The 23,708-nt window shown below is 32.2% G+C and overlaps 3 protein-coding genes across 3 annotated transcripts; 1 reads left to right on the top strand and 2 right to left on the bottom strand.

Annotated features, from left to right (window-relative positions):
• Positions 1-1,956: 1,956 nt before the first annotated feature.
• On the bottom strand, positions 1,957-13,975 carry TBC1D5 (TBC1 domain family member 5). The gene is made up of 13 exons (XM_085186934.1): positions 13,794-13,975; positions 13,651-13,718; positions 10,418-10,552; positions 9,485-9,584; positions 9,049-9,165; positions 8,555-8,682; positions 7,912-7,962; positions 6,757-6,859; positions 6,464-6,582; positions 5,608-5,750; positions 5,071-5,215; positions 4,406-4,625; positions 1,957-3,959 (listed from the first exon to the last, which is right to left on the bottom strand). Exons 1-13 carry the CDS (start codon positions 13,794-13,796, stop codon positions 3,699-3,701), a joined length of 1,593 nt encoding a protein of 530 aa, XP_085043060.1. The 5' UTR covers positions 13,797-13,975; the 3' UTR covers positions 1,957-3,698.
• A 567-nt stretch (positions 13,976-14,542) lies between these two features.
• On the top strand, positions 14,543-16,314 carry ova (ovaries absent). Its single transcript, XM_085186261.1, has one exon. It carries the CDS (start codon positions 14,818-14,820, stop codon positions 16,237-16,239), a length of 1,422 nt encoding a protein of 473 aa, XP_085042387.1. The 5' UTR covers positions 14,543-14,817; the 3' UTR covers positions 16,240-16,314.
• A 1,777-nt stretch (positions 16,315-18,091) lies between these two features.
• Positions 18,092-23,498, bottom strand: LOC146538038 (transmembrane protein 181). Its single transcript, XM_085186260.1, has 12 exons — positions 23,189-23,498; positions 22,995-23,098; positions 22,366-22,524; positions 22,093-22,195; positions 21,428-21,581; positions 21,149-21,229; positions 20,610-20,709; positions 20,011-20,138; positions 19,512-19,658; positions 19,290-19,392; positions 18,908-19,132; positions 18,092-18,297 (listed from the first exon to the last, which is right to left on the bottom strand). Exons 1-12 carry the CDS (start codon positions 23,344-23,346, stop codon positions 18,161-18,163), a joined length of 1,599 nt encoding a protein of 532 aa, XP_085042386.1. The 5' UTR covers positions 23,347-23,498; the 3' UTR covers positions 18,092-18,160.
• Between the last annotated feature and the right edge of the window lie 210 nt (positions 23,499-23,708).

Here is a 23,708-nt window from a genome sequence, read left to right as displayed (position 1 = left end):
AAAAAAACTATATTACATTATAAATATAAAATTTTACGAATTTTATGTTAGTAACAATCTGATTTTCGATGATGTGTTTGCAAAAATTTAATGGGGAGTGTAATGAGTGAGTATTTTTTTGTGGTTCTTCATGTAGGTAACCTTTTGATTCATACATTCACAAATCACCACAAAAAGTGACAAGGAACAAGATGGACGAACCCAAAACCGTTGCCTTAACAGACGCACACTTGTGACACTGCGCCAAAACGGCCTCTTCTTTATTTATTTCCTTTACCATTTTTCGTTTACAGTAAAATACAGTGTCGCTATGCCACGGCGACCTCACGATGGCGGGCACGTTTCTAAATATACTTTTCAATTGTATAAATGTATAATTAGCAAGCTAAATGCTAATGAAGATGTGTAAGGTTAAAAAATATATTCTGATATTTAGATATAAATAGAAAAAAGCAGACAAATTTCGAAGTCGAGTTCAAGTAGTACTTAGATGAGATAGGTTGTTTCCTCAATTTACATGTTCACCTACACGTTGAATATACCAGTATATAGTTGGCACCAATTTAGAAAGTGATTGAAAATAGCACCTAACTTGTCTTGTATTAAAAAAGCCAAAAATATTATATATTTTTTTAGCTTCACGCTGTATCCCGCACCCAGCAGGTTAGGCAGAAGGAATCTCTCGTATTAAGACACTCCGCTCCCCATTTTGTGCCGAATCCTCGAGGCCTTGCGTGTTAAGTGGTGGAACTCAACGTCGCGCTTTGCCTAACCAGAGCGAATAAATAAGAATATTAAATATTTCATTTCCTCGAGTGGAAGCACATCTAACTCCACCTCTTACACGTGGTCATGTGCGGCGGAGGTCACTTACCATCACTTCATCCAACATCCTTTCCATACAAACAAATATATTTCATTTCAGCGTTCTAAACGTTAAGCACTAAACGAAAGATGGTTTGATTCTTTATAGAAAATCTGCACGTAGAGTTCAACAAATTCCATTACGTAATTTGTGGCACCTGTATAGGTAGAGAAAATATTTCTCCCAACTGCATTTGTATGTCAATAAATAAATATTTTTATAAATTGTTTTCAGCTCCACTCGTTTTTCCCGTATTCTAGGAAGAAAACCTAGTTACTTACGCTTCGCCTACGCTTTCCGCCTAATCCGAGATATTGATTTCATAATAATAATTACAATCATTCTCCCGAGTGGAATCGCTGTTTCACTGCATCACGATGTCGTTATATTTTTACATATAGGGTTGACTATGACTGGGAAATACGAGATTGTCCCGGAATTTTGCGTGTTGTCCCATGTCCAGTAATTTCAATTTTGTGTTCCGAAATTTTATGTAACAAAACCAAACAAATAAACCGGAAGGAATGCTTAATATTTTTGTTTGTTCAGTTTTACAATGTTAGACTGTACCTAAAGGTTAATAAAAAAAGTAAAATGCTCAATGTTTACATATTTCGTAACGTAAAAAAATAAACACAGAACCGGATGTTTATTTTTTACCAAAGTTAAACATTTTAGCCTTTCAGAGGTACTTAAAGAAAGTAACTAAAAAGATTTTCACATTTTTTTATTAAGCAACTCTTCTTAGTCTAAACTCTCGTTTGTGGCCGAAGTTATGTTTAGGAAATGATAAGCCAAGATACCAGAATATTTTCTTACTTATGTATTAGGATTTAAGAATTAAGTAAATGCTTTGCCACTCAGGATAATAAATGATTTGCAAATCCTTGATCTCGTAACGAAATAAAGCGCGACGTCGAGTTCTGTCATTCAATAAGCAATGTCTCGAAAATTATTCGTTCCGTGGGAAACTAAGTGTCTTAGCCTGTCCTCTTAAATGCGGTATTGATAGCGAAGCTAAAAAAATCTTATGAAATAACAAAGACGAAAAATAAGTGAAAAGAGGAGATAGGGGATTAATTTGACAATGATTATTTTAACATTTTATTTTGAAGAGAAGCTTAAACATACTGTTTTGAGACCAATTTTAATATAATTGTTTTATTTATATTTGTGTGAGACAAAATCAGTACATTTTAAAACACAAAATTGTTTTTTTTAAATGATTTGTATATAATATGAATATATTGTATTTTAACATAATAATAAGCATAAAATGTTCGAAAATCTGTAACATTTTGTTATTAAACATATTATCATTTAATATATGGCAACTTTATTCATTTTGTAACAGAGTAAAATATTAAATTACTTTTATAATTGCTTTTCTCACTTACAAATGTATATATAAAAAATGAAAGTGAACGAGGCGAGCTTTAAACAATGACCTACATCTTAACTAATAGGACCTAACGATCTATACTTAATTAAAAAATAATTATTATACATTTAAAAAAATAAAAATAAACAATTAATAAACATACTTGCAGCAAATTTTGGTCGAAAAAAAGTCGATATCGATATCAATCAAAATCGATAAACCTCTGAAAGAATCGATATAAAATATTGATATAACTTAATTCAGTAACTTTCAACTTTTAAATAATCAACAGTGCGAGAAAATTAAATTTTCATACTAAATTAAACTAATTTGAACTTAAATAAAAGCTACATTTGTCCGTATCTATCACATATATAAACTTATTGACTAAACATGCAACCCTTTTTCCTTTTTTTCAATGGACTTCAACACATAATCATCATAGATAATCTAACAAATTTTAAAACTGAGGCAAAATTATCATTTTCTTATATTGCTTAACACATATATAAACAAAGTATTTTATAATAGAAAAGTAAATATTAATTTATATAGAATTAGAAACATTTTAATGTAATGTGTATAGCTTATAATACAAACAAATAAAATAATGTAACAAAGCGTTTCTACGCTAAAAAACGAACATATACAACCATATTTATAAATTAAATGTATTTTTGTTATTCAATATTTTCATAATTTATGTAAAATCTGAATAGATTTACTTGTACTTTGTTAAACAACGTAAAAATCGAATATATTAAAACTGTATAATATTCATTTAATACCTTAATGTCATAATTTAAATATTAAATTGGCTTAAATTAAATAGGAAAAAGAAATTATTTGAACATTATATTCTCAAAATATATACATATATATTTTCAATACCTTTTTCTTTTTATTATTTACCTTGTTATATTAGTATAGTAGAAGTATTTTTCAAATTCACATTGTATCCCGCATATAGTAGAGTTAACAGAGGGAACCTAGTGTTCATACACTCCGTTAAGGCGTCGCCCAACTTTCGACACATTTCTCGCTCTGGTAACAAAATCTGGACATTTTGTTACCAGAGCGAGAAATGAAAGTATTTCATTTTAGGAACCAATTCCATTGTCGAGTTTGCAGTCAGACCCTAGAGTATGGAGTGTCTTAACACTAATTTCCTTCAACACAGACAACCTCAGTGGGTCTAAATCACTTGTGTCATCATCACATTTAAAGTTATCAAACACTGAGAAGCAAATTTCTCCTTTTTTCAATATTTTTCTTATTTACTAACAGTTTTCAGTTTCCTATTGTTAACCAGACATTCAATTTTATTCTTTATACTAGTTCTACGGGATACTGCGTGAACCTAAAAGAATGGATACAAAATCGATATTCTCACACGTAATCTTTACAAAACAACTAATGATAATAGCTAAAAAGCATAATTTTCCGTCTTAATCATTCTGTCCTCAACCTCAGCGGGTCTAAAAACGGCAAGTCACTGGTGCCGTCACATTCGAACTCGTGGAACACTTTGAGAGGCACTTCTTTCACTTTTTTCACAATATTTTGGTTATTCAATTGTTTGGACTTTGATATCTTTACAACTGGAAGTAGTTGTTTTTTGCCTACTGTTTCTATTGATTGGTTTTCAGCAGCTTCTAGGGCTGTTTCAACATCTATTAAGGCGTGGTTGCGACATTGGAGTAAGGCTGCTAGCTGCAAATCATATTTTTTTTATTTTCATATACATTTTTTTTTATTCATTATTAAATGTAACACATACATTATTATTCTGTAATAGCACATTACGTAAGTCAGGTTATGTTCTTTTTTTTGCTTTACGCTGTATCCCACTCTTAGCAGGGCAGAGGCAATCGAATCCTGAGAACATAGTGTTAAGGCACTCATTTCCATCATATTGTGTTGAGTGGCGGAACAAAACGCCACGCTTTACCTCGTTACCAGAGTGAAATAACGAAAATATTAAATATTTTATTTCCTTGAGTGGAAATCGACTCACAGCTGTCACGTTTACGGTCTTACTCTTGTGTCCATGCGTCATTTTGCGCCATGACGGCATCACTTAGCTTATCTAGCAAAAAAATATATAATTTATGACTCATGTGAGCTTGAGTGTTTTCGTCCGTGCTCGTGGCACTGACCTGCAGTATCTCGTGCAGGGCGGCGCGCGCGGCGGGCGGCGGCGCGGGCAGGGCAGCGCGCAGAGCGGCGGCGGCGGGCGGAAGGCGCGCGCGCAGCAGCGCCAGCGCCGCCAGCGAGTGCGCCACGTCGCCGCCCTCCGCCACACCCGACGCCACCGATGACGACGATGAACCCGTGTAGCTGTGCGACAGCGTGTGCGTTCGCGTCGGGGTTTCTATACTGGGGATGTTATGTATATGTATGTATAGTACAATGAACAAGTCGTGGCCGCTTTGAGGTAAGCTATAGACGGTTACCCAGGTTAAAATTGTAACTTCATAGCGGTCGTAAAATAAATCTAAAATAAATCTACTAATACACACTGTTCCCACGTCCGTCAGCCCACCGAGTGAAGAAGGCACCCATGGACTGGATGGTTATGCTCGGGGATCTGGGATCGCATACCCATATATCCAAGAACAAATACGTATAATAATTACGTTACCAGAGGGTTTCCTCTAAAGACTAGAATAATATTAATGAATTCATACTATAATTATATATAAAAAGATTCATACTAATTATATATAAAAAGGTGAAGTTATAATAAAACAAAACTTAAAATTAAATATTACAATCAGATTTAAATTTACAAATCTAACAAAGTAAATTTACAAACACTCACACATGTTCAACAATGTCAGGTGCGGGTGGTCTGGCGTACAAGTGCGGCGCGCGCAGGTGCGACGCGAACGAGCATATATAGCGCACACTCACCACCGACGAGCGCATCAGTATTGAAAGTGCCGCTCCCGTATCCGCATCTAGCACTGGAATACAGAATATTAGTTTTTATTTGCATCCTGCCTGGTGAAAGGGAAATAACTAAGAGTTGTGGATAACACATGAAACATTCTAGTTTCCGAGATCAAGTCTGATCGCAATTATTGATAGTAAGAGTAAAACAAGAATAAAAAGCCCACTTTTTTGAGAATATAAATTTTATATGACGAATGACTTCTATTTAACATTTTATAAAACACCTTTTTGTGATATCTGTCTATAGGTAGTGTATGGATCCCTATCCATATACACAGATATCACATGAAAATACTAAGAAGTTTCTTTTAAACATGCTTCTTTCGGCCACATCCTTTATTTATTTATTTATAAACGAAGAGAAAGTGGGGAAGTATGTATGGCTTAATAAAAAAATACTCACAAATATTCCTAATAGACAACAGCATTGCCAATATAACGTAATGGACGTTCGGCAACATTGGCCCATCGGAAAATATGAAACCCCATAGATTTGGTATTTCTTGACGGTGGAACTCCCGACCGAATAGCAAACGAAGCCAGCGACTGAAAATATATTATATATTTTTTTATTAGTTAGTATTATTTATTTCTGTTTCTACAATGGACATATAGTGTTATGAAAGAGCTATGAGGAACTTCACAGTGTATCGAGCACATAGAAGGGCAGACAGAGGGAACTTAGGAATCTGGTGTGAAGAAACTTGCGGCCTCCACTTCCGCTGGCGCTGTATTTCAGAGGGGATATTCCGCTGCATTGTGTGTAAAGTGACTCAACTCTTCAAGCCTTTCGCCCTTTGCCTCTTTTCCAAACCCAGTAAATAATAATATTATATTTTACTTCCCCAAATAAGAATCGAACATGTCACGTCGATGTCATTACAAGTCACAGCAGAAAGCACAACACAATAAACAACGGAAGAACAGTTAATAGAAAGAATTATAGCAAGCACAAGAGTTTAATATATAATAAGGCTAAACAGAAGGATTTATATAAGCAAACGAATAAAATAACTAAAACGTAATTAGCGAGTAGCACAAAAGGAACGTGCATTCGCCGTCGTGGTATGAAGTCGGATTGGTGCACCAGCGTACGCGCAGACCTCGCTGCGACACCGGTGCAACGAAACATATTAATTATACATTGTTATGTATATATTTTGGCTTTACTTAAAAAATATATTGTATAAAATCAAAATAAAATTTACATAAACTACTAAAAAGGGTTACTGTAGTTAACCACTACACAAGATACTTACATTCCAAACAATTCCATGGAAATATTACATCCAGCCAAATGAGACGCCAACTCCGGATCGTAAGCGACTAAATACTCCTCTCTCACTCTATCTAAATATCGCACTACTTCGTTTTGACTCTGAAATATATAATTAAATACAAGATTTTAATTGAGGTTTTTCATATCATTCTTGATATATTGTATAAAGCATCAGTACAAAATATATTAAATGCTAAATGATGATTTAACACACTTGTTAAATTATCATCATACATTAAGTGAAATTAAATAGAAATAAAGAAAATATCTTACATGAACACTTTTAGACGTAGGCAATCGCCCACTAGGTGTAGGAACCACGTCACCAGTCGAATAAAACTTCTCTAGACCTTTCATTATAGCACTGAATAACATACTGAAAGAAGAATATAACATAAATTCCTATGCACAATATATTAAACGATAAAAGAGTTATGAGAGACAAGAATTAAATCCATTTGAAACTGACTTATCGTGATGGTTTTATCTATATATATAAAAGGACTTGTCCTCACTGACTGAGGTAAGACGCACGCACAGCCGTAACCGCTGATGGTACAAACGTGGAATTTGGACAAATGTTTACTTTTGTTATCTGGACATCTACTAAGAAAGGATTTTGAAAAAAAATAATCCGAAAGGGGTTAAATAGGGGTTGAAAGTTTGTATGGAAAAAAAATTAAATCGGCACCGATTTTTACAAAATTTGTAATTTAGATTTATAAAAGTATTTAATTGAACACGTGTTTCATCGTTTTCTGGAATTCTCCCCTTAAGGGGGCAAATAAGGGGTTGAAAGTTTGTATAGTTTTTTTTTTAAATCGGCACCAATTTTTATAAAATTTGAAATTTAGACTCTTAAAAATATTTCATTGAACACATGTTTCGTGGTTTATTAGAATTCACCCCTAAATAAGCAAGCGGAGCTGCGCGCGTCGGCTAGTAAGTATATATCTATTAAAGGCGGTCCGACTTAGTGGTTTTTTGGCCTACAGTCCAGAGAGAACCTCCTCCTCGTTTTGAAAGTCGGTCAAAAATACAGATTCATTACAAACAAATACAGATTTATTATAAGTATAGATATGGATTGCTATATATTAGCAGGCAAACTCATGCCTTGAGTTCATTCAAATGACTATAACTTTTTTTAATGAACAGATTTTGATGCAACTTTAGATGTTAAGCTGTGTTAAAACAAAGAAATTGGTGAAAGTTTTACGTATGTAAAGTTGTACGATTCAGTACTTTCAGAGATTAGCGTGACTATGCATACAGACAAGAACTTAAAAAAATAATTTTATGCTATCTATTATTCTTTTTAAGTCTCTCTCTCTATTCATTTCAGTCAAAAACACTAAAAATATTGTTACTTTTTAATTATATATAGAGACAGAGATTATAAAGTTTCATATTATAAAATATACTCACTAACTGTCATGCTCCAAATAATCATCTTGTAAGTAATACCGCAGAGTGTCGCTGAAATTGATAAAAATAGATATCATATTTAATACATAATAGTGTAATAGCAATTGTATGCTTTAGTAAAGGCAAGGGAGCGGGTTAAAATTCCGCTACGTAAAACACATCGTATATATTAATAGACATCACTATATTAAAGATTTGCTCAGTGTTTTTACGAAAAAGCATTGAACAAGATGCAAATTAAATAATACAATAACGCCAAAATAACTTCTTGTTATTTTTATTTATTCAAATGAAGAAACAAAATCAAGTGATTTAGCAGGTTTACATACTAATACCTAAACAATGTGTATATTGTATATATACAGTAAAATAGTTACACATTAGGTAAACAAGTATGCTTTCTTACATATGGTCAGTTATGCAAATGATATAATCTTATAATAATCTGTGAATACACTTAACTAATATGTTGCCTCCGGGGGAGCACTTTAATACTGTATAAGTTTATATTTTATTCTCTAAGCCTTCAGTTGAGTAACTCAATGTACACATTATACTCTTTATGTCCAATCTTCTTCTCTCTTGTCAGAAAATAAAAAAATATATAACTATTTCTACTTTGTAAAACAAATCTTTTACTTACCTCAAATCGTGGGGTCTAAACTTCCTATCAGTGAATAATTCGTAAAGCAATGGTGCTAATATCTCGTGCATGCCTTGTCTATATCCCGGACTTGGATGGGAACGGGCCCAAAAAAATAGAACGCGGACCTGGAAATAAATTTATATAAGTTTATATTATATTCATACAGAACACCTTTTTATATTAGCTTCACGCTACATCCCGCATAAAGCAAAGTAGGCAGAGGGACACTCCGTTTCACACGGAACCCCAAAAAAATAATACCACTAATAAATATCTTATTACACTTAAGTTAATTTTTGAGGTAAGTTTAAAAGTTTTGTTTTTAGTTGTAAAATATCTACATGAATTTTATATTTAGTTATGTTATTTAGATATCTATAAACATAATTATTGTGAGAACAATTCTAATGCGAAAATAATTAATTTTGTCTCTCAATATGAACATATTTTCTATAGGAAAATAAATAATTCAAATTAAACTTAATAATTACCATTAAATCCTGAACATCCTTGTCTCTAAAATAAACTTCATCGGGGAAAGTTCGTACTACGTCTTGTAATATCAGCGCTTTTAGCTCATTGTCACAGAAATGTTGCTTCCAAGCACTCTAGAAAAAAATGTTTTATTTATATTATAAATTCTTGAACTCTAAAACCTTTCAATATTCACCGAAAGACAGACTGCTAATATTAACATAACATACCTCAATTTTTAATATAAATTAACAATTTTTTTTTATTGTTAAATAACAAAAAGGCTCCAGTCTTTTGAATATTTATTTCTAAAATTTTCGATATTTTCTTCATCCTTTTAAAATGTTTAACTTTTTTAAGTATATACAATTTCTAAAAATCTTACTTAAATAGCATTATGTATGCAGTTAAATTTACTAGGAAAACATGGTAAAATTTTGTATTTTTTCTTACTTCATCATTTTGTGATAATGGGTCGTCGCCAACAACAGCCCGCGGGTCCATTGACAATTTCTTTCGTAAATCTTCATAGAAGTTACGATGGCCCCTTATACTACAATAAAAATATATAGGTATCTGTCAATATAAATCTCTATACTTTTAGGCATCTCCCGCACATTGCAGGGTAGGCAAAGGGAACTTGGAAGGGTAGTGTTAAGACACTCCGTTCTCATTAAGACACTTCCTGACTTTCCAAACGGGAATCGAACCCATAACTATTACTACGATTACAGTCAGGCGTGTCGTTTGCGAGTGATGTCTATGGCTATATAGGCAGAAGGATTTAGCTAAATTTGTAGAACCTAGCGTTAAGCGACCTCTTAACTCTAGATTTTACCTGTTTTATTACATCCTCTTAGTTTACGCCACAATATGAACGACTTACAGAAGGCCATTTAATTATTGTAGATCAATGCTAGGTTAAGGTTAAACGATTGGATTACATTTATATTTATTATATTAATTTAGCAGATATATCTTTTTAATTTAATATTATTTGAACATTTTCCAAATATCACAACTGTTTTGAAGATAATATATAGATTCAAATCTAACATTAAATATCTGATTTGATACAATACGAGACGACGATATATGAGATTCTTTACAGTACTAAAACTTTTAAATGAGGGTACAGACAGAAAATAAGAAAATAGTTTTATAAAAAAATGTTTAAATAAGTCCAGTAAATTTCAATATAATTTCCTCATGTAAGTATTTGATAATCCGTATATTCGTATAACTATCCATCCATCATTTCCAATGACGACAAATGTTCTGGTTAATCTAGTTTCTACTGTGTACAGAATGTAGTGTTACCAAAATGTAAAAAACTTATAAAATATATATAACTATAAAAAACAACAATAAAACTAACATAATTACCTTATTAAAATATCTCCCGAAGGCGGCGGTATTGCATTAAGTAAAACGCCCCATGCCAAACTTCTTGGTCGTGCCAATCTTAGTTCTTCAGCAGCTTTCTTCAAATATTCCATACTCCATGTCGGAAATTGTAGGCTTGGAAATGAATTATCACAATATTGTAATATTTACGAAGAAATTTATAATTTTAAATGAAGTTATTAATCGGATTAGTCGCGTATATTTATTTATTTATTTAATAGGAAGCCAACGTTGTATACAATAATAATTCAAACGCTAAAAACAATAACAATCTTAAGCGAGTACGACACTAATTGTATACCCCACTTACAGGCTAACTTGACATGCATGAAATAAAAAAGAAAACAATAGAAAACAAACACAATACAAATCATTCTACACTAACATTACTTACACTTCAAAAAAAATATAAATATATATAAAATATAATAATATATACATATAAAATATAATAAAAATAAAAAACTTATAAGTACTATAAAGGAAACAGAACACCAAAATTTTACAATGATTTTACCTATTAAAAAACATAAATAATATCATCAATAAAAATCATTTATGTTTTTTAATAGGTAAAATCATAACATTTGTAGTTAATCGATAATTATTTTTTAAGAGAAAAGGTAATTTTTTTTTGTTTGCAGTTTGAAAGATGAATATTAGAGTTCTACTTAATGGAGCTGCTTTGCCTATGTTACTCCTACAGAAACGCACTTTAAAAGTGTGCTTATTTTTATTGTGGCTTCTTGAATTGCGCCTTGGTACTTCTAAACCTATTCTGTGTAACAAATTTGGACTATCAATACCCCCATTTATAATTTTATGTAAGAAGCAAAGATCAAGTAAATCTCTACGATTAGATAAAGAAAGAGCATTATAAAATCTTAAGTGATCGGAATAGCTTTTAGTTTGTTTCAGCAAGTTATCTTTGTAAGCCAATTGACGTAAAAATCTCTTCTGTACTCTTTCTAATCTGTGACTTATAATGAGGATTCCATGCAATAGAATAGATAATCAAGCTTACTACGTATTATAGAGTTAAATAAAGTTATTTTGGTATTGGATCTTTTAAATTCTTTTGAGGCTCGCAAAATGAAACCTAGCAGTTTAGTGCCTTTTTTATTATGTCGTCTAAATGTGGAATAAAACTTAACTTATTGTCTAATATGATCCCGAGATCGCTAATTTGATTGACTCTTCCTAAAATATTTCCATTTATAGAATAGTTAAAGTTAATATTTTTAAATTTACGACTAAATGTTAAAATGTAACATTTGAGATGATTCACTTTTAAGTTATTATTATCACACCACAATGAAAGTCTATGCAAATCTTGTTGTAATTTAATCGAGTCGGCTATGTTATTAATTTTGTTGTATATTTTAAGATCGTCCGCGTATAATTGAAATCTGCTATGCCTAAAACAGTCGTGTATGTCGTTTATAAAAAACGCAAACAATGTGGGGCCAAGAATGGAACCTTGAGGGACACCAGAGGTCGCAGTAAACGTTTGCGACAAGTATCCCCCTAAAACTACATTCATTTTACGATTCAACAAGTACGTCTTAAGCCATTTAATTAGAATGCCATTGATACCATACACACTAAGTTTATTTAATAAAATACTATGGTCAACGACGTCGAATGCTTTGGCCAAGTCTGTATAAACGCAATCTACCTGTTCAGAATTATCCAACGCCATAGCTAAATCATCAACAACTATTGCCAAGTTCGACAGAGTGGATCGTTTTTTGATAAAACCATGTTGATTTTCTATAATTGCTGATTTCATGTGCCACGTGAGGACTGGACAAATTAATGATTCGAATATTTTAGAAAAAACTGACAATATGGAAATTGGTCTATAATTTGAAATATCTTTTCTATCACCGGCCTTAAAGATAGAGACAACTTTTGCAACTTTCCATGAACACGGGAATTCACCTACACATAATGATTTATTAAATAATAAGAATAGAGGCTTAGCTAGATGGACAGCACATTGTTTAACAAAAAAGGGAGGCATATTGTCCGGTACAGCGCCTTTATTTATATCAATACATTTCAATTTATCAACAATATTCCTCTCTTGGATGTTTATTTTTGACAACTCTGAAGTGCAATTTAACAATGTAGCTTTATATGGATGAAATGTAGTTAAATTTTGTGAAGTATACACACTTGAGAAGTGCTTTGCAAATTGATTGCAAATATCAGATCCATTGGTTGACGAAATGCCGTTCAAAGTCATTAAAGCAGGGAAGCTGCATTTGTTAGAACGCTTCATTTGAATATAAGAGCTTCATATTATATTTATTATTTTACATTTTTATGGTAACTCTATGACTAAATATATGCGATTAATTTGGTTCAAGAGTTTCAATAAAAATGGGTAAAAATTGTAAAAACATATAGTTATTATTGTAGGTTAAGAAGGAAAAGAAGTGGTCAAAAAAGTGGGACAATGGCCTAGTTAAAATGAATTGTGACATATTTTTCCTATGATATATTTTGTATGTTTATTCATACTGGACATATAATACATATATTTCATACTCGAGAATAGCACATTAAGTAATATATAAAGAAAGGTGCATTTGGGTTGTTTACTAACATCACTTGTTCTCTAATCAGAACTTCTTATCTACAAGCTGAAATTGACATTTGTTATTGATTTTGACAATCATTAGATAAATATAATTAAGAAATTAGAACTGTGATTTTATCATTTTGTAATGTTGCTTTAGTAAGGGATTTTGTTAAAAAAAAATCCTAAAATATTTAATTATGAGTAGAAGATAATAATTATGAAAGAATTTTAATTGAAAATATTATACATTCATAACAATGAAAATATGTAAACATGTATTAAAACTGCAATGAAAATATTTAAAAACATAAATATCTTAATGTAGCAGGAAATTATTCCATGCCTTTTGGAATCAAAAGATGCCAGATCCTGTTTTGTTACTTAAAAAAAATGTATGATATATGTTAAAAGCTCATATTTATTTAAGATGTAATGATGAATAATGAATAAAAAAAAAAATCTCATTTGTTAATTTAAATAGTTACAATATATTTAATAAATTAGAATCAAGCAAATACGTATAATGTAAATACTTTCAATAAATACATCCTATCCTATACAACGATACATAAAGATATGTTTGTAAGTGAAGAATAAGCTTTAAACTAACTGTTTTACTTACTCGTAGTCGTTGGCCTCGATAAATGCTTTCGAAGGCGAGTTTGGTGACCCGTTCATACTATTTTGTTCCTTAAAAAATGTTATATTATATTACTTCTATGACTCACAATGAAATTTTATAAGAAATAAGCAAAAATTACTTACCATGTTTCGATGATATAGAACAAAAATGAAGAGCTCTATTATATCACATGGTTAACATGCCTATTGTTAATTATTATATTTATTAAAAAATGTTTTTTTATATTAAAACAACATGTAATACAAATGTTTTGGAAGTTTAAAAATGTTTCAACAACACAGCTGAATGTGACAAGCATTGACGTATTGACAGGCTAATTGACAATTGGAAGCGAACGACGGTGGAATCGATTTCTGATCGATTTTAAATAGATTTATTTTATTTAATACCACTAGCTTAAATGCTTAAAATAAATATGCATTATGTAGTATTACCGATAAGAAGATATAGATATTTTTTTTATTATTAACAACACTTACAACATTAACAAAACTTTAATATTATTAACGTTCTTCATAAGGAATGTATTTCTATTACAGATTTGATAAAATGTGTGATCCAATTTCGGTTAAAGTTCACGAAGCAGTGATATTAGACATTTTTAAGTTTCATAAAATACTAATATTCTATAATACTTCATCCAAAAAAAATTACCAAAGGTTTCAATAGAGAAACTAAACTTTGATACATATAATATGTGTGTTATTATAATACGTATTTACTTCATTTTATCACTTAAATAGTAAGATGAATTGTCAAGTAGATTAATATAAACTGTTTTAGTATATGTACTATATCGATATAAGTTCGGAATCGAGTTTAAGAGACATAATTCCTTATTTTCAGATGGAAATAGCAAAAATACTCTGTGGCTTTGTGGGTTTCTGGTATAATGGCTATGTCTTTCTCTTTTTAGTTAACGAACGCGTTTGAGCATTTTTGCGTATTTTTCAAGTATAAGATAAGTTTGTTGTTTCTAGTTCTTAATAATAATACATATTGAATCAAATGTGTTCTAATGATAATGTTTTTATACAGTGACGGTGATATGGCGCGTATTGTTACTGTTTTTGTGTTAAGCAAAGTGAGATCGCAAGCGCTGGCTTTCCGACTACGATGAGACGATGACTGTAAGCAACAGCAAATATGATTGCCAATCTGCCGCTGCTTTTTGCTAACGGTAATCCAACCGCTTTGACGAAGACCACCGCTGAAGAATTGGAGAAGTTCATTACATTCATGGTGACATGTTCCTGGGGGCACGATACAGCAAAAGATATCCGGCAACCACCATGGTGGCCTCAGAATGTTGTCTTTTCACACCCCTTCGTTAAGCCGCCGATTGTACCGGAAGATTGGGAGATGAGGTTAAAGACCTTAGTGAAGAGATGCTACGATTATCACAAAAGCACCTTCCTTCTAGTTTTTTCTGCTCAACTCGCTAGGTACCCACGCAAAAGGCTGAGGTATGTTGACAATCGCGATCATACAACGTCTCTCTACTACCGGCCTAGCGGTCGCCTTTTAGTCACATTTCGTAATGAAAATCTGTTTTATGATAGGGAGACCCCAATTGACTTGACTGAAGCACAAGTCAAATCTGCCGATATTTACCTCTGTGATAATTGTGACAGTCATTTTGATAATTTGGAAATATTGAAATCACACGAAAGGCTATGTAATAATGAAGATATACATAGTATACCTTCAAGTACATGTAGTGGAGGTTTGCCAGAGTTTATTTCAGCATTGAAACTTAAACCAATAGGTGATGGCAATGATGGTACCTCAACTAAGAGAAATGAACCTGATTGTCGACCAAAAAATTCTAGAAATGCAGCAAATATAGATAGAGGTCCTCCATACCCCTTTTCCTCTTTGGCATATATGAAGAATGCAAAAGTTAATGTACAAAGAGATACAACATACACAAGAGAAAGAATAGAAAGGTACTGTTGTCCATCAACAACAGTGTGTAAAAATGTAGGTAGCAAAAGTAGAAATTCTCATTTCCCCGTCAGATATCGAAGACCAATTGATTACTGGCAGAGAAAACATACATTTCCAAATCAGAGGAACAAAAAGGTACTTGATCTCGAAAGCCAGTTGTTGTTTTTAAGATGCAAGCCTGTCACTGTAAATATTGAATTAATGTCTCTGAAAGAAATGCAGGAGATTATAGATAATTTTAAAATAGAGTCAGAGGCCAAGCGTAAAGCTGCAGAAAAAGATATAGTGTTTGTTGATGGACTTGAACCTGACCTGAACATGGATGAAGTAAAAAATTGTGATCCTCTCAAAAAACTTGACAATGATTGTGAAGTGATTGATTTGTGCTCAGATGATGAGTCTCCTAGTGTAAATGAGAACTGTGATCCTCGGGCAGGGATCACCTGTGTTATGAGAGGGGGTGCGGTTTTACGACGCACTGCTGCAACACCACAGGCTCTCCCTGCAGAACCCTGCGGAGCTCGTCAAAGACCTCTACCCTCACTTATCCTTCAGCCGCACCCTGTTATACTTATAACGCATTCACTGAACAATTTACAGACTATAGCTCTAGACTAATGTTATGTAATATTTTAACTGTAGATACATATTGAAATTTATTTATTATCTTCTTAATTAAACTTTTAATGTTCATTTTTTATGTTTTATTTCAAGTTCAGTAAAAATAATCTTGGTCAAGGTAATTCAGAGTTGTACAAAATGGCGGACTATAGATATATAAAATGGCGGCGTTACTTGTGTAAATTATGTAAGTGAATTTGATTCTTCTTATGACTAGAGAATACCTAAAATCAAATAATTGAAATTGATCAATACATAACATTTTAATATTTATGTCCACTTTAAAAGTATCTGAAAAATAGTATTTTATTAAATTAAAAAAAATATCGACATATAACATAGTCAGGCTTGTTTGAATATTGATAACTATATTGTATAAGAGCATGCTAAATAAAAGGCTATGAATTATTTTAAACGTATTTTTTGTTTAACATTTGACATTTAAAAAAAATGTAATACTAATTATGCATGTATCTCGCGTAGCACCCTTTCTTACGAATACTCATACATTGAAGTTATTTAATAAGCTTTAAATTTTTTCAAGTCTACATATTTAAAATGTCGAAAATAATTATTCTAGCTCATTAGTTAATAGTAAATCTTCGTTTTGTTATGAGCCTCAGCTCAATATTATTTTAACACTACGTCACCAACGGCGTATTAACAACCGAGATAATAGATGTTTTAATAAAAAACCCAATATCATACCAATATTGAGTATGTGAAAATTTGGTACTTACGATGATAACTAAAATAAAAAGGTTTATACTAATAAATTTAAATTCATTGTAATATTCAGTGTTGCCAACATAAAAATATATTTTTATAAAGGCTGTAAGCGTCAGCGCTCCTATTACGGGAACAGCATATAGGGTAAAATATTTCAATTCAAACCCATACCTGAAGAAATTAATCAAGATACCTCAACAGTTTAGACGTAGGATTTTTTTCCATTTCACGATGTTTATCCATACCTGTATTTCGTGTGACGCAGTACGCATCGATACCAATAACGTAAACACCTACTACTACAAAAATACTACTAAACTTGTTTAAAACTTTGAACTTTATCGCCAATAGTTACGATCGATTTCGTAATGAGGCGTGTGCGGCGGTGTCCCTTTGATAGGTTTATGTGTGCGTGCGTCGTCCTTAACAATGGCGTTTTATTTTACAACGATAATTTTATTATTTATTTTGTTTGGAATAAAACTTATTTTTGGTAAAAAAGAAAAACTTTTATTTTTGACAAAAACACTGTAATCGTAATTCAATAATAATTAAAATTAACAGAAATGTACACGGACAAAAACCATAAATTAAGAAGAGATAGAGAAACTAAGATTTTCTTATTACGATTCTTGGCGTGCTTCTCTATTTTTTCTATTTTCTAATATAACACAAAACTGCAAAATGATTGTTTTATTACATCAATTACAACCATTGTGAAATAAGAACATGACCCATTACCTAGACTAATAGAAGAATAAATATAACTACCTTTTTATGAATTGCCAGAGCTACCCAATTATGGAGACTTCAACAGACTACAAAATTCAGATTTTATTCTATACTGATGTATTTTAAAATGTTTATTGAATGTCCCTGGGTGCATATTATTATGTAGTATAAAACAGGAACTAAACTAAACTGCTTTAAATAATAAGACAAACAAACTTACACAGATTGACGATTCATATTTTAAATTGGTTTTAAGAAGTTTTAGTTTGTTTTGGAATAGACTTAAAAGTATTTTATTATTGTTTTCATTACATTATTTTAATTTATATTAGGTAAGTATGTGAAAAGTTGGAAAATTTTACTTCGGAAAAATAATCAAAGACAAGAATTTTCGTAATAATCTATTTTGTAACAAGAAAATTTACAGAATATTTGGAAAAGTTTTATTTTCATTCAATCATATATCTTCGCTAGTCGCTCTATGCGAGTGTGAGTTTAATGGACGCCGGCTCTCTTCGTCTGAACCGTAAATTACTTCTTCGTCTGAATCGTTGATCATGGAAAACGCGGGGTTGTCTTTTGTTATGGCGGTTTCTGAAAAAACAAAACGTAATTATTTTTTGTTTTAACTTTAGAGGGTTTTTATTAAAATTTCTATATTTCATTCTGCGTTTTGATTGGCGGAACACAACACCGTGCTTTACCTTTTTATTAGAGCGAGAAAATGAAAATATAAAAAAATCATTTCCTTGAGTGGGAATTAAACCCACAGCCTTTCTCGCTGATAGTCGCACGTTTGTGCTCCTGCGCTACGGCTGACCTCGTTGTGTTTATATTTATACATATACATACATTATCCTTAAGAGAATACGCGGAATAAACATGATGTCAAAATACTCTATTTACCACTTCCATCCTTTGTATAAATAATAACTATGCTTAATGAGCCAGTGTGACTGGCATGGTGGTAAACATACAACAGTTGTGGATTCGATTCCTACTCGGGGGAATAAATTATTTTAATTTCCTCGCTCTGATAGCATGACAAACCGAGGCGTTGACTTCCGCCACTCAAACAACAATTTCTTGACAACTGTAGAGTGCAATGAGAACTAGTTTCTTAATATTAAATTCTTTCAAGCTACCCTACTATACACAGTATACAACATGAACCAAAAAAAAATATATGAAAAAAAAAACTCACCATGTATACCACCACTGCCGGGCGAAAATAAATACGCCAGAACATACATTTTAAAATTAAACAGCCCATACAAAGCCATGAAGGGGGCAGACGTGTCGTAGTGGACTTTCGGCAGCGACGCCCAGTGGTCCTGCAGGGCGGCGGGGCCCCAGCGGTGGAGAGATAATAGGAGTAATATGAAGGTCACTGTCGATACTATTATTGAGAGACACCTTAGTCTTATATCTGGAAGGAGATTTTTATGGTTTAGTTTCTTGTTGAATATGAATGGTTTTTTTTTTTAAAGTTAAGTTACGTAGGCACATAGGTACATACGTCAGTTGTGAACGTTTTGTTTTTTTTAATGTAAATAATATTTTTTTTAAATAAATATTTTACTTACCAAAATATGGCATATTTCTTAAATCACTATACGCTTTTATAATAAGAACTAGCAGGTACAATATGTATATTGTTATAGCGACGAAAAACATTATTTTTACCACCTGCAATAAAAAAAAATTTTTAATGTTTTGTGTAATATTTATAATATCTACTGTTACTGGTTCTTTTAAATACTTATTTAATTTTTATATTATTAAATATTTAAATAGCAAATACTTACAGGATAATTGGAGTTCATATAATAATTGAAGGTAGGATCGTAATACGCGTAGTACTTCTGCCACATGGCTACTATCATGGCGGGGAGCCATATTAGACCAACCACTATTACTTTAATCAAATAGAAAGATATGAAGCTTCTTTCATTCTGAAAACATATTTATATAGGTAATTAGTAAGCAAATTACATTAAATTGAGTTCCGCCACTCAACACGCAATGCCTTCAGAATTGAGTGGAAAGTGGCGAACGGAAGTTTTTTTAATGGGAACGGAGTGTTTTAACATATAGTAGGGTCAACCAGTCGTGGCCGCCTATCCTATCCTAAACCAGGATCATCAATCTGTACGTCATTTAGAACCCAGTGGGTGTTATAAAGGAAGGAAGTATACCTACACCCTCTGCCCACACTGCTATGTAAATGGAAAGAGCAGGAAACTAAAGAAAGTAGTATTCTATTACTATTTTATTCTATTCTTTGTATTAATAAAATGAGCTAACCTGTCTCAATCCATGGTAAAGTGCAAGCCAAGATAACAGGACACACGCTAAAAACGTAGTTTGAAATATGGTGTCGAGTAATGGCGCGAAACATCCGCCCGTCACGAGACGCAGCGGAAATATTGGATCTGGAAAAAAAAATTAATTATATACATATATAAGTTGCATATAGTAGGCAGAGAGAAAGTTGTGTTGCTACACTGTATTATTTTATTTAATGTTCGCACTAAAAATAGTACCTACTACAAAATTTAATTTTCAAGTCAACACCTTAAAAAATACAAACATTTATGCAGTGTTGTTGTAGCATTGAAATTAGTCGCGTAACCAAAACCTATAGGATAATAAAAACGTGAATACCCGGCTTTTTTATTTCTCATAGCAATTTCGAAACAGGAACGTTTTTCGTTTTTGTATTCTAGACGCGTAGTCTTTGTATCTTTGAAGTTAACTTTTTTAAAAACTTTTTTAAAGCAATAATGTATAGATTGGTCGATGACTGACGAATGACGGGCGATGGATGTAGGATGACGGATGACAAATCTACTAAAATCAACACTGATATTTTTTTTTGTTTTCTAAATAGTGAATAAACGTACCATTATAAAGCAATAATAGCGGCAATAATATGGAGAGCCACTTCTGTTCGATCGCCCAGTCTTGTGTGGAATATTTGCGTAGCGTGTGCGCGAACCAACACTGTAAAACATTTTTTATTCATAATACGAACATTTTATGTTTCTTAATCATGAAAATAGTAACGACGGTATGGTCCATGACCACCCCACAATTTTACAAACAAAATATTAAAACTAAAAAAATACAAAAATAACTTAAATATAAGTAAAAAAATAAAGACAAGAAATTTAGGTACTTTTTTAATTAATGACATTTTCTTATTTCGAATTCGAACTCTGTACTCGAGGTCATTCCCTGTTAGTGTGATGATCATATTTAAATTATTGTATTTCCCTGCTCTGGTAGATAAGTATAGGGCGGCGTAGAGTTCCATCATCCAATACGCAATATTGCAATAATTAGATGAAGTGTGAGGAATGGATTATCTTAAAACTAGATTCCCTCTTTCTTAATGTGCTATATGCGGGATAAAGTAAACTAAAAAATGTCTCATACTTACAGCGACATTAAAGGTAGTTAGAAGGAAGATGAAACGAAACCACGTTTCCATTTGAGTAAACGCCGGATTGTAGGTTTTGAACTGAAAATTAAATATTTTTGTCTGTTGTTTGGCATTGAATAAAGAATTGGATGACTATAGTACAGTCTGTCGATAGTCGCGGCTGCTCTGAAGTTAGTGAAGTTTTGAGTTTCTTGCGCATTGTACAGTCATCAGTGAATGAAAAAAAAATAAGATAAAAAAAACTTACAACTACTTAAGTATATTGTAAATACTTACATAAAACACAATTTCCCTTATAAAATATCGTTTATGAAACTCTCTGAGACCATACAATTGTATATTTAACATGTAATGTGTGTATTCTAAGGAACCTAAGTGTAAAACCATCACTTCCTCGCAAATCTGCTTTTTGCATTTTAAATGTTGCGTTCTGAAATATAAGGTAAGATTATTTACTAGCTATAAAACGACTAAAATTTGCGCATGTACAGACGTGTGCATAATAGTTAATATGAATACATTATGCAACACTTTGTGCCGTATATATAATTATACACAGTATGGCGCAGTAAACGATACTTAACGTCATACTCTACTGTAATTTAGTGTCATGATTGTGCTTGCAGGGAGGTGGAGTGCACACGAACGAGCTGCCCAACGTATTTTTCTTTATTTTGAACCAAAAATAAAAAAAATATAAATATATATTTTTTATATGATATCAATAAGAAAATCTTACTCACTTGAGGTACCTAATATTTATTTTCCCTTTTGCCAGGCTAAAGCAAAGCATTGAGGTGAGGTACCTTACCTACAATATTTTACTGTAGAATTCGGTGGGAACAGAAATATCTTAAGGAGAACGGAGTATCATAACATTTCCCAGGTAGGGTAACCTTGCCATGGAGGGGATACTGTATGAAAGCAAAAAATATATTTACCTATTAGTAGCTTGAGATTCAGGTACAAGATTGGTCGTACTATGGTCACTTAACACACCGTCTATTGATATACTTATTTGGAAGCTCTTATCGAATATCTCCTCTGAAAAGAAACCAAGAATTATAAACAAACACTTAACGATCAATTAGTGAGTGAGAAAGTGGAGTACGGAAATATCTAAACGTGGACGTAGTGTCTTAACACTAGGTCCCCAGGTTTCTTCTGCCTACCCTGCTATATGTGATGATGCAGCGTGAAGATAAAACACATACCGTCATTATTCTCAGTTAGTATTTCGGCCAGCAACCACAACTGTTGCACGCGAGTGCCGAGCGCCGGGCTGTGCAAGTGGAACGGCCCGCGGTATATCACACTTGCATTTGTTAATAGAGAGGTCGCTGCTACCGACGTTGTGGATGTAGGGGACGGACCTGCAAGAAAACGGGTTATGGGAGGGTAAACCGCTTGATTACGTAACGCGTAACGGCGCCAGTCTGTCTGGCTTCCCTTTCTCTCACTCATACTACCGTATCATCAGCACGAGCATTGAATTTACATTTTGCATGCATTTAAAAACAACTTCATATTAGGTAGATTGATTGACAAGTGTTGAGACACGGTCCTCCACTTTAAAGTTTCTTTGAAGTAATAAGAAATATAGGTATATTAAATGCATAATAATAAAAACATATAAGGCCGGAGTGCGACTGTAATCGATTGTGGGCTCGCTTCCCATTTGGGGTCGTACTTATTTAATATTTTAATTTCTTCGCTCTGAAAACGATGCAAAGTGCGACGTTGAATTCCGCCACGCAACATTACAATTACTTATTATTATTATAATAACTTAAATTATTTACAAAAAATAAATATAAAATTATAAAATGGATACACAAAATACCTGCTAATCCTATGAAGACACCCAGTCCGAAGCAAGCAAAAAATGCTATAAAAACCATCACAAATTCTCCTTTGTGCATCGAATAAATCCTCATTTGGACAGACCTGGAACATGACATCATACCATAATAAAAAAAAAATAAAAAATATAAAAAAAATAACAAATTAATAAAAAAATAATAATTAAAAAAATACCTTTCACAGCGATCGTGGTGATATGCGGGAGCAATATATTTATTGAATTCACTGAACAAATCGCTAAATTGTGATAGTGTATTGCGAATTTTGTAATTCCATCCGCCAGAAGGCAAATGGTAAGAATATCCTACGTTTGCTGTATCCATGATTGCCATTAGTTTGTACTATACAAGTAAATATATTATAATATAAACGTTTAAACGCACTCTATATTGGTACAAAATGTTACTACGCCAAAACTTTCCCTGCACTTGTTTACAAGCATTATTGATTTTCGCGGGACTCGCCATTGCGACGCCATGTTGATGTGACGTGGCCTCGAAATTAAATTTAACATAGTATTTACATTTTATGATTCTTGAATTTCCTACTTAATTTATAAAAATATTTTTTTAGATTTACTAGCTTTTTCTTGGATATTTATATACGTTTAAATGTAGTTTTGTTAAAATCGAATCTGTGATTTTATTGATTTTTCATTTAGCGCCAAATATAAATTTTGACACATGGGTAACGT

Source organism: Heliconius melpomene, chromosome 6 (genome assembly GCF_056956725.1).
Source record: "Heliconius melpomene rosina isolate 202511_hmr_F chromosome 6, ASM5695672v1, whole genome shotgun sequence".
Classification (NCBI taxonomy): domain Eukaryota; kingdom Metazoa; phylum Arthropoda; class Insecta; order Lepidoptera; family Nymphalidae; genus Heliconius; species Heliconius melpomene.
The sequence above is the reverse complement of the archived record's forward strand: the minus strand, read 5'-3'. Positions and strand labels throughout refer to the sequence as shown.

Coding starts and splice junctions, on each gene's coding strand:
- TBC1D5 (XM_085186934.1), bottom strand. Junction 8,683..9,048: donor AGGATGTTCAGGATTTAATG/GTAATTATTAAG, acceptor ATTTATTTCCAG/GTCCGCGTTCTATTTTTTTG. Junction 5,216..5,607: donor GTTGTCTATTAGGAATATTT/GTGAGTATTTTT, acceptor TCTGTATTCCAG/TGCTAGATGCGGATACGGGA.
- ova (XM_085186261.1), top strand. CDS start 14,818: ATGATTGCCAATCTGCCGCTGCTTTTTGCTAACGGTAATCCAACCGCT.
- LOC146538038 (XM_085186260.1), bottom strand. CDS start 23,346: ATGGCAATCATGGATACAGCAAACGTAGGATATTCTTACCATTTGCCT. Junction 23,099..23,188: donor CACCACGATCGCTGTGAAAG/GTATTTTTTTAA, acceptor GTCATGTTCCAG/GTCTGTCCAAATGAGGATTT. Junction 20,710..21,148: donor TAACTACCTTTAATGTCGCT/GTAAGTATGAGA, acceptor AATGTTTTACAG/TGTTGGTTCGCGCACACGCT.